The following is an 11,996-nucleotide window of genomic DNA, read 5'->3' as shown; positions in this document are numbered from 1 at the left end:
GTGGCAGACGTTGCCGAAGCTCCAGTCGGGCGGCGAAGATGACAAGGAGGCCGTGTCGTGAGCCGAGGATGAGGAGGCTGCGTTCCAAAGCGGTCAGGCGTTGCAAGGTAAGAGGACTGTGCTGGCAGAGCCCAGCATAGATTCTGCACAGCCCACCAAAGAGTCTCAGGTGTGCTGTGCAATACCCTTTGGTGGGCTCTGCAGGATCTGAGGGTGCTCTGCAGTGTGTGGGGGGCGCCCGAGATAATGTTTTGCAGGGATTTTTATTTTTAGTCCCAGTCCGGCCCTGGTGAGTGGTTAAAGAGGACTGCATGTTTAAGCTACATTAAAGAGCCTTTTTAAAGTATGTAAACCCTAACAATGCATTCTCTTATATTCAACCCTTTTGGTCTGTTAAATATACAATTAAAAGCGTTTTATATCTGTTTAATAATTGCAAACAAAAAAAGTGGTTGATCTTGCCAGAAAATGTCAGTTGTTAACTTTCTGTGCACTCTGTCTGTGCTTCATTCTTATCAGTTATATTGCTTACAGTATCTCTAAGGACCATGAACCCTCTCCCTTTATGTTATATCAAAGAGGAGAGGTGCAGATATTCTGTAGTCCTGTCCTAAAATGACAACTTTGTTTCAGCAGTATGATGAGTGAGTGTTGTCACACTAGGACAGGAGGTGTGTTACTGAAAGAATAACTAGGGGAAATCAAGGAAAACAAAGCCTGAAACAAAAAAACTAATTTATTGGATACCACAAGAATCTACCTGCTTGTTATGCCAGAATGAATATATTATTCTGTTTAATACACACAGAATTTTTTAATGTGTTTCATTTTAATGACATATACAAACTCTGAATTCATGAACTTGTAAAGGGTTAACAATGATGAGAACTGGAAGGAATGCTTTTTAAGTGAGCTACAGCCCTCCCCTGTTACGTCCTAACGAAGCCCTGGAGTAGGAGGGGCAAAACGCGCCAACATTAGTTCCTGCATCCGTCCACCCCCCAGTCACCATACCTGGGACCGCCATTTATTAAATATGCTGTAGCAGAACTTTTAATCCAATGTGAGCTGCTGAACACTGATAGCTGTGGTAACAACGCCTTGCAAGGTGGACTGTGAGTAATGGTTTTTCCATAATTATTAGCCAATTGATGCTCCCCTTTGGACCGTTTTCTAATACCATTATAATTGATATGTTGCTGTAACGAAGAGGATGTGAAAGGAAAAAAACCCACATTAGGGGAGTTGTGGATTATTCTTAAAAGGTCTCTGTGGGATGCATACGGCTATTCAATCAAGTTTAGATTAACCCTCCTGAAAAACCTGGAGCATATGCAGTCACTGTATACTTTAGCCACAGACGTTAGCGATATAACAATGTCACACTGTGTCACTACAATATATTCATTCATCTTTGAACTAACGGTGGTAAAGAATCATCATATACACACAGCCTTTTAGGAGGTTGAAATTAAAGTATCCACATTTTGTTCACGTGAAAGAAGTTGATGAATCATTGAATCATTACGCACCGCATTTATGCAGACTCTTAACTACAGTGGGATCTCAATATAGTATATCAATTTGTGTGCTGATCTCGGTGGAAGCGGCCTCTACATTTGAACTGTATGCACTTTATACCTATGCTATTTAAGACATTATTGGGGTAGTGGAGTGCATCTGAATGCGGTACGGGGTTTAAAAGTTTGATAATGGAGGTTATTTGATTGTGGAATTAATAAAGACATTTTTGATACATTATAAAAAGGCTCCGCTGGTCTGTAATTGTGGCTCCTTTAAATAGTTTGTTCTTTACAAAACGATTTGTTTATTGGAAAGGTATTTGTTTTGAGTCACTGACCGGTATATGATGCCTAATTTATTAATAAGATTACTAGAGGAACAAGAATCCGGTGTTCTTTCTTTTATGGATCCTCCCATGACCGCCTGCTCTCTAGCTTGTCAAGTCTATGCTCACCTCGAGGACTTCTCCAGGGCCTCTACTGTCCTCTGGAATTCCCTACCTCAGTTTGTCTAGCTATCTCCTACTCTGAATGCCTTTACAGTAGGTGACGCTTGAAAACTCATCTCTTCAGGGAAGCCTATCCTGCCTCTCCCTAATGACTGAAATGTTACTTTCTTAAACAGCTCATACGCAAACAGTTACTACCTTTTGTATCACTTGCCCTACCAGTTCAAATTGTAAGCTCTCATGATCATTATATCTGTACTGTCTCCCTTTACAGTATGTTATCTGTGTTTTTGTAAAACATGTATAAAACCTATTTCAAGCCTAAAAAAATATGTTATTTTGCACAAAGAACTTAAAAGTAGACATGTGAGTTTTGTTTCTTTCTAGATTGAAATTCAGACAAATTTCTTTCAATTCGACAAATCCGGGTGCATTGGACATTCGGATGCATCCGAATTTTGGATTTTGGATGATCCATAATATTTTCACCATGAATTAAATGGATCATCCTGATACAGTCCACTTTCGTGAAGTAAGCAGTGTTCCTGCAGCTAGTACTACTGTCTGTGTCACAATATGGCACCACAGCATTTGCAGGCTCAGCCATAACTAGTCCCTCCACCAGTAGTAAAACCCTACTGTCCTCTACTGTTAGATCTCGCAGGAGGAGAGGTACAACAAAATCTGTTGTGAGTCAACAGGAGCAGGTGGCCTGCCCTGTGTCCGTACCCCCTCACCTGGCCCCCCCTCCCTACAAGCTGAAAAGTACAGGCAGGGACATTGCAGCTGCCATTCCAAGCAGGGTTGAGCCTAGGAAATGTTGGTCACCTACTAGTTGCCAGTTTTTTCAGGATACCCCCCCGAACCTCCTGCACAGCTGTAACCTTTGCCACATCTGCTCCCAGTAACAAAGTAACACCTGTAATATTTTACTGCAGAGGTCAGGCCAAAACTGTGCATGGTTTTCCCAGTGAGCATCCATTTTTGCAGGCAAAGAAGGAGATTCTGGACTTTCAGGAGGGAATTGGTCAGGCTCATATTGCCACCATCGCCATTACTGCCAGTGTTACCACCACCAGCACTGCTAGCAGCCATGCAGTAATCAGTGAGGCTGTTCCTGTACCATGTCAGCTAGGAGAAGAGGGAGGTCAGCAGGTCTCCCAAACAACAGGAAAATATATTTCTGTCATTCCATCAGCAGAAGATTTAGAAATAAGCTTACCTTCTCTCTTTCTAGATGAGGTAGACTTTCCACCCTCTGACAGTGACAGTTCACCAGAATGTGTTATGCCTTAGTTTCCACCTGTGTACTCCCCTGACAAGTCACCTACCCAACCTGCCTCTCCATTTATTATCGTAGAGTCTTCCACCCAGGAACTTAACGCTGCCACTTCTAGGCCCCAAACCTCCTCAGTGGCCAAGCTACCAGAGATGTTCACTCCTTCTCTTGTTCTACCTTGGCCAGAGGGCACACCAGAATCCACAGACTACAACATGAAAATCAAGGAAATCCTTCCATCAGGGCAAGGTGGAGAGGCAGAAGCCACTGTAGTGGAAGAATCTTGATTGGCCAGTGGCAGGGTCAGCTGCTGTTCCATATTTCGGCAGGGAAGTCAGCCAGGGCAAAGTCTTGGGTCATCTGACCAACAGTGGCATGGACCAGCACATGTGTGTCCACCACAAGCCAGTGTTGCTAAGGTAAGAAAGTGGTGTAGCTCCTCTGCCAAGTACTACAAGGGTAACTACTAGTGGCACCTCAACCACCTGTAGGCAGGCCAAAGAACAGAAGGATGCTGGTGACATCTTGCATTCTACCGATTCCACTCAGGCCACTCTTGAACATTTGGTGTAGCTTTCATGGCAGGGGGATGTCCCAGCAGTAGTCCAGGAAAATTACCCACCTGATAGCTCAGCTAATTGCAATTGGAGGGGCCCCAGTTATATGAGTGAAAGGGGAGCCTTTTAGGCAACTGACGCAGCTTCCTGCGCCCCAATATCATGTACCATCCCACATGACCTTCAGCCAAAATGTAGTCCCTTCTCCGTACAGGCCTTGTGTTTGGGTATTGAAGTAACAGCTCGAAAGGGTTCTGGACAGTCAGTGCACTTCACCACTGAGCTATGGATTGCTCCTAGTGGCCAGCATGCCTTCCTGTCCTTGATGGCACATTGGCGGCAGCCCAATGTGTTGGAAGACATACCACCAACTTCAGGGGCAGGAAGATCACCAACATTGGCCAGTGCAGTTTCCAAACAGGGGCTTGGTTCTTTTCTCCTGCATGCTGAGGTGATTGATGAGCAGCACACCTTACATAACATTTTAAAAGCACTGCAAAAGATAATGGTGCAATGGCTAGGAGAGCAGATACGCAGTAAGGTCAAGATGGGGTTTGTGGTGATTGATGGTGCTGCCAACATGATAAAGGCTCTACTGGATGGTAAATGTGTGGATGTGCGCTGCTTAGCCCATATCCTTCACCTTGTGGTAAGGGCTGCTTTTGACAAATAGAATAGCTCTGGTGGGCTAACCACACTACTAAAAGTCATGTCGGAAGATCACTGGTCACTTCCATCGTAGTGTGAAAGACAGCCATCTGCTCAGGCAGCAACCGAGGAAAGCATGCCTAGTGGAGCAACACCTCAAACAAGATAAGGGGACGAGGTGGAATTCCACCTTAGCTATGCTGGAGGATTGGGCTATGATTGACCAGGTTGTGGCAGTCCTCAAGCCATTCTGTGCTGTCACAGAAAATCCTAGCCAAGAAATCGCCAACATAGCACAGGTCATACCCCTGTTCATGCATTTCCACCACAATATAGAGGGGTTCCTTTCCTATCAGAAAGTAATAACTGGTGGTCTTCTACCAGATGTTGTAGCACTGCTAGTGAGACTGAGGGATCATCTAGTTAGGCGCATGCAGGAGCTGATAGACACGTACCCTGAACTAATGCTGGTCTCCATGTGTGATCCTCAGGATATGGGCAAGATGGCTGTTAACTGCAATGCCCTGCCCACTTGGAGGGATACATTGATTGGCTGTTACCTAGTGCAGGCTGCATTTGCATTCAGTCTGCCCTAGGTAACAGCCACATGTGATGCTGAGCCCCCATGATTAAATAAACTGAGTGAGCCAAGGAAAGTAAGGCTAGGGAGGAAAGGGCTCAATTATGCTGGATATCTTCCAGCCCAGAAATGAGGTGGGCTCTATCTGACCTCCTGCAGCTTCTAATGCCACTATCAGTAAGCAAGACTGATGGTTAGGTTGAAACTCAGCTTTAATTGTTTGAAACCATTTTTTATGAAATACATATTATCACTATGCATTTTAACACAGGAAACACACATACATTATATATAAGATTATTTTTACTAACACTTAAATACTGTGGATTTTAACAGCTTAATTACTTCATTTTTTGGCACTAAGCTATTATACTGTCCCCACCATAATTTCAGAACCACTTTCTTTTTGTGAGGCGCAAAAAGGCTTCTTTAACTTCCCTGTTACGTATGCTGTAAATAAAGGGATTGACAAGGGGAGTGAAGACCGCATAGAATAATGCCATCACTTTGTTTAGGGAGCCTTCACTTGCAGTAGGCTTAATGTACATTGCAAACAATGTTGAGTAGAAAGTCGTTACCACCAATAAGTGTGAAGCACAGGTAGATGCAGCTTTTTGTTTTCCATTGGTGGATTGGATTCTTAGTATAGCTTTTAATATATATCCATAAGACATCATAGTTAAAATAACTGAGCTGAGGATGACTGAAGATGCACAGACAATAACAGTGAGTTCTCTGAAATAAGGGTTAGAACAGGACAGTTTGAGCATGGGAGCTGACTCACAAAAGAAATGGTTAATTACATTTGCACTGCAAAAATGTAGCTGTGATATCCGGATAATTGGAAATGATGTGGTCAAGAAACCAAGCACCCAGGAGGCAGCTGTCAGATTGAAACAGACCTTGTGACTCATTATGCTTGTATAGCGTAGAGGGAAACACACTGCCAGAAACCGATCAAATGACATAACTGAGAGAAGAATGGTCTCAGTGGCACCAAGAAAAGTGAAGAAGAAGAGCTGGGTGATGCACCCATTAAAGGAAATGCTTTTTCTTTTCCTTGGAATGTCTATAATAATTTTTGGGACAGTCACAGATATATATCCCAATTCAAGGAAAGATAAGTTACCAAGAAAGAAATACATAGGTTTATGGAGCTGACGTACACTTCGAATTATGGTGATGAGGGATATATTTACAGTGACAGTGATGATATACAATATCGAGAAAAACACAAACAGGAGGTTTTGGTACTCCCATATGTTTGAGAAACCAAGAATAATAAACTCCTTTACATTAGTCTGATTTTCCATTGTTGTTTGTCTGGTGCATAAAGAAAATGATTAAATACTTTTGTGAAAGTGACTTAATTCCAAATGATAATTTTTACTATATTTTTATTGAACACAAAATAACATGTAATTAGTGTTCAATTTCCCTTACCATGAAAATGGCACAAATCCTGTGTCCCTGCTCATGTGCTAACTTGTCTGTGTTTGGTGGTTGATCTAAGAGATTTGGCTTATTATGGATGATTAATTAACATGTATATAACTGGGGATCTCTGAAGCAGATGGTTCCAAAAAGAGGAAGCTAGGAAGAAAAAAACAACAGCTCGCTCTCATCCTCCCTAGACACCTTGGCTCCCCTCACTACACGCAGACTTCGACCAAGTCAACTATAACCGTGGCAGACTAAAGAAAGCAGACATCTAAAAAGACATAGCCGTGCTCTTGAATGACTGTGGTGGAAAACTAGGCTTCTGCAAGACTTCACCCTATATAAAGATGCCCTCCTAAAATATAAAATATTAAAAAAATATATAAAAATATAACTCCTTCCTCCGTGCTGCCAAACAGACTTTTTTTGTAACTCTGATTAACACACTCTCATCCAAACCTCGTCAACTCTTTTTTGGTCAATTGCTGTTGATGTTCATCATCATTGTGTGCACTGCCTATTGGTGGTCAAAGACTTGGCATACATATTTGCGTTATCTGCCTGATTCTGGGTAGATCAAGTGATCCTCTGATATTCATGGGCAGAAGCAGATGACAGCACCCAACTGAATAATATTATTAATTTTTTTATAGTTTGAGCACCTTTATTCAATAACCACCACAACCCCTATTATAAAAGGGTGTTGTTTTTTTTACCAAAACCTTTTGTCCTTTACGTATGTTGCCTGGTGATTTCATCAAGATAGGCAATTACTGCTTTGTGCTAATAATAAATAGGGTGATTCTCAGCTGGCACAATCAATTTTTTTTTCTGTGGCTTTAGATGAGGTATATCAACCTCAAATAAAACAACTGAACTGTGTTTATAACATTTTCAAGGTGCCCACATTATTTCTATTAAAGGCCACATCTACTTAATTCCTGAAAAAAAAGATTCTAGATGATATTATTTGGTATTTTATCCTATGTTCTAAAGTAATAAACCCAGAAAACACCAGTTGGTTATGTCTGTTTAGTATTTTAATACTTGTATTAGTCTTATGGAATGTGGTTACTTCACCAGTGTGTGTTGGGCACAGTGAACCTAGCAATCGGCACAATGGTTCAGTTTTGAGTAAAGAAGAACACCCTATTAACAAACCATTGGTTTGTAGTAGAATCTTCTACCATGTAAGCTATCAATTAATGCAGAAAAAATAGGAGTTTAAGCAATACCCTTTATTGGATATCTTAAGCTATTAAGGATGGAAGCTTTTGGGACCTTCTTAAGGTCCCTTCAATTCTGAAGATGGTTATGCAACCCACATATTTATACATAGCATTACAAAAAATAGGCAATAAAATAATATACAAAATAATAATAAACAAACACTCAAATCAATCAAACAAACAGAAGAGATAAGAAACCTGCATACATAGCCACAGCACCAGTAGGGCACCAGCAGAAGTGCAGAATACACGGTCATTTTAGCTGCATATCCTCAAGCATGTTATACGTGATCGTATGTGCATAATGCCCTACAGAACTATATGTTGGGGAGACAGGCCAAAGTTTTCACCAACCTACACAGGTTCAAAATAAAGAACAAAAAAATAGATGCCCCTGTAGCGGCTCATTTCTGCAGCAGAGAACACAACATATATGATCTCAGGATTAGAGTACTGATGGGGAACAAAACTACAGAATAGGAATGTAAATTATTACAAGAATTTTCTGTGCCACTATGATTTTAATTGAATTTCTGATCTCTGACATCAAAGCCTGTTCTCACTCAAGCATTTAAATTAGCTAATGAACACTTCAAAGGGCTCATTTTCATCAAGTCTTACTGAGATGAGATGTGTGTCTAGATTTTTTTTTGGCTTTTAGTTGATTAACCCAATAACCCTGATAAGCTCTTATTACTATCTATATAGCCTACCCATTTACAATAGACATGATTTTTTTTAATGGTTGTATTTTATTGGTTTACTCTGTAATTCTTTGCATACATATGTGGGTTTCAGAACCATTTTTAAAATTGTGTAATGTTCACGAAAGGGACTTAAAAAAGACCTAAAATGAGATGTACTTTTTCTTGTTCACTGTATGCATGCTCAGTGTATGTGTGAGTATAACACTTCAAGGTGTTTTTTTTTACCTATAACAGTACTTTCAATACAATTACTTTATCTGCTTTTTCCTCCAGATGGATAGAACCATCTTTATTTAGGCACTTTTTAGGGTCTGCATCTTCTTCCTGGACTGAGATAAAATAAATGAATGTGATCAGCTTAATGTACATCTGTTAATGTTATCAATGGATATTAATGTTCTAAAATATGTTTCTATTTACAGGATTTTTTTGCAATTATATATGCACAAAGGGGCAGTTATATGTCAGTGATATTTATCTGGGTTGTACTTTCAGTTCTTTCTCTATGTGGGGAATCCTGGTATTTTAATAGTTACTCACCAAATATGTTTAAAGCACAATCTGACATACCAATAGATACTAAAGGAGGAATATACAAATCTGTACATTAAATATGCTTATCACAATATGAGAAATGTAAGGGAGCAAAATGAAAAAGCTGCATAGAAAATTACAATGTTATAATACAATAATGACTCAAAAAATGTACTAAAGATTCCCTTTAAAATTGTCAGTGTTTATTTGTTAAAAAAACATACAAGGTAATACAATTAGTAAACATAAATGACAAAAATGTAAACATATTAATAATATATTAAAAACATACAGTCAATAAGTATTTGGAAAGTAAATGAGGTATCTAAGCCTCTTACCTTCAGAATTGCCTTACCTGCAAGGCTCACAATTGATACATGTAATTTTTTAGATTATAAGAGGGGTAACGTACTGTTACATGCTAACAATAAAAAAGGAAGATGTTATTACCGGTACATTAGGCTCATATATAACTTGGTGTACTCACCACTAATGTCTCTTCCTTGTTGATTCTCGGGGATTCTCTAGGGCCTCTTTTAGAATAAAGTTTACTAGTTTCACTAGTGTGATTACATTTCTTTTACTTAGCTTGTTATTTTAAGAAATGTAATACCAGGAGATTTGTGAAAAAAGTTAAAAGAAACACACAAAAAAGTTTAAAGAAAAGTAATAAATAAAACTTATAACTTGTGCCTATGGTAAAATAATAAAATGTTATATTTGACGAAATTGATTACAAACTTAACATGCAATGACCTTTCATCAGTAATGCCAAAATAATTGCATTAGACTCTTATGGTAGTTATGTTTTACAGTTAGAGCTTTGGTCAAGTATGGCACAAGTCTCCTTGCACCTTGTACCAGCTGAATACGGACACTTAAAACAAATCTTTATTATCTTTACGTTTTTTTGTTGCTCATGCTCATTACATATGCAGCCTACACTTACTCTTTAGTAATGATGATGCATAATGTTTTTGCTTTATAGTTTCCTTCTCTCGGTACAAGCATTAGCTTGCAAGGACTGAATGGCAACAGTAGAGTAGTGTAATCAATATTTTAACGTCGAACTAACTAGGTAGATGCTATTCCCATGAAGAGTATTTTGATAGCATGCATAGTATCAGCTGGGTTTCTGAATTCTTTGCAAATGACTGTGCAAAGCCTATGGAGCCACAAGACTCCTCCCACAGGACATCCTGGAAGTCAAGATACCTAACCAGGAACCGCTGCACTACCATGTTTAGGACATGAGCCAGGTAAGGTACGTGTGTGTGACTTTTTCTTGCCAAAAAGTGACCAGCAGGTTGGTGTCACTGTCACACACGACCTTACCTGGCATGGCATTTAGTCAGCCACCTCTCAGCCGGCCCTTGAACAGCTGCTAGAATCTCTGGTCTAATCTGGCTCCTGTACACCAGGTGTATAGCTACAAAACAGCATGGAAGCATTTTGCTTGGGATACTGCATAGGCTTTGGGAATTATTGGTGATTCTGAGAAGGTCATTGTGTCTGTGCTCATGTGGACCCTGCCATTGACTGCATGGTCCAGCAACACAGAGACATTACCTTCTACGTGCTAGTAGAGAGCAGACATGGCCCTCTGGACAAACAAGAGATGGCTGGGTACCTGCCACTGTGGTGCAGCACAGGCCATACATTCACACAAGGTGGCCAAATCCTCCAGCTGGAATGGGAGCAGCTGTAAAACCAGCAGATGTAAAACCATCACAAACTGGCATTGAGATGCTGGGCAAAAGGCTGATAAGTAGACATTTTGTTTTCCAAATCAGTAGCTGCAGAACGGACACTTGCTGGTCAAGACATAAACATGACCTCTGTGGAGCTGGTGAGGTGGAGTTAGGAGACATACAGGGACATTTAAGCCTATGTTTCGTCCTAGTCAGCATATGCCCATGCTGACCCTTTTCCCTGCTTGAAGTGCAATAAGCTAAACCTCTGGACCACTTGTGAGACTTTCTTCCCTATGGCTGGAGGCTGCAGATTTTGCAGCAGGTAGAGATGGAGAATCTTGTGGAGGTGAAATGTGAGGAAAGAGGTACCGCTCTCATCATTCTCTTTGGTGCATTTTCATGTGTTTCCGCGTGCATGTGCTACCCAAATGACTGGTACTTTTATCACAATTAGTAAACTGCAGGCAGTGGCTACAGACCACAACAGTGCTGCTAGCAGAGATATGGCAAAAAAGGTCTACATTGCAGAGCTCCTTCAATTTGCTGCTTAACAAAACATACTATCCCAACACTAGAGGAATGCCTGTGGATATAGTATACTTGGACTTTGCAAGAGCGTTTGACACAGTTCCCCACATGCAGCTAATGTATAAGTTAAGGTCAGTAGGTATAGAGTATTCAATCTGTAATTGGATAGAAAACTGGCTTAAAGACCGTATTCAAAGACTGGTGATCAATGATTCATACTCTGAATGGTCTGAGGTTGTTAGTGGTGTTCCCCAAGGTTCAGTGTTGGGTCCCTTAGAGCATGTTCACATGATTTTCAGGTCCTAATCAGGTCCGGATCAGGTGCGGATCTGCAGACGTGGTGCTACTCATGCAGTGCGTTTTTGATGCGTTTTCGGTCCGGATGCTGACAGTTTTTTTTTTCAAGCCGTGGGGCTGTCAGTATGCAGATTCTTCCTCTGAGGTCACTTCCGCCCTCTCGTAACATCTACTTCCCTTTGTGTATGTAAAGCTGGTGATCAGACATGTATCACATGTTTGCAGGCATGTTGATGGTGCTGGTTACAGCAATCAGCAGAGAACGAGCTCGCAGGAGACGTCGTTATTGGGTACACCCAATCTTGAGGCTCTGGGACTCCAAGGGTCAGTTCTGGAGTTTATATCAGGATTTGCGAGCTCACCCGGATACATTTTTTTCCTTTACTCGTAAGTCCATGGAAAGGTAATTGGCATGTTCAAAACGTTTGCAGTTCATGTCTTTACCTCTACCCCAATCTGTCTGTCTATCTTTTTTTTTTGCTTAGCTGCATTGCGTTCCATTTCCGTTCTCATTGCGTATTTGATGCGTTC

General features: G+C 40.7%; 1 protein-coding gene across 1 annotated transcript; it reads right to left on the bottom strand.

The window, feature by feature from the left end:
- Window positions 1–5,425: 5,425 nt before the first annotated feature.
- On the bottom strand, window positions 5,426–6,349 carry LOC108788586 (olfactory receptor 6B1-like). Its single transcript, XM_018558382.1, has one exon. The coding sequence runs from the start codon at window positions 6,347–6,349 to the stop codon at window positions 5,426–5,428; it is 924 nt and encodes a 307-aa protein (XP_018413884.1).
- Window positions 6,350–11,996: the final 5,647 nt, after the last annotated feature.

Source organism: Nanorana parkeri, unplaced genomic scaffold (genome assembly GCF_000935625.1).
Source record: "Nanorana parkeri isolate BGI_ZX_2015 unplaced genomic scaffold, ASM93562v1 scaffold15, whole genome shotgun sequence".
In the NCBI taxonomy this organism is placed as follows: Eukaryota; Metazoa; Chordata; class Amphibia; order Anura; family Dicroglossidae; genus Nanorana; species Nanorana parkeri.
This window is presented reverse-complemented; position numbering and strand designations above follow the sequence as displayed.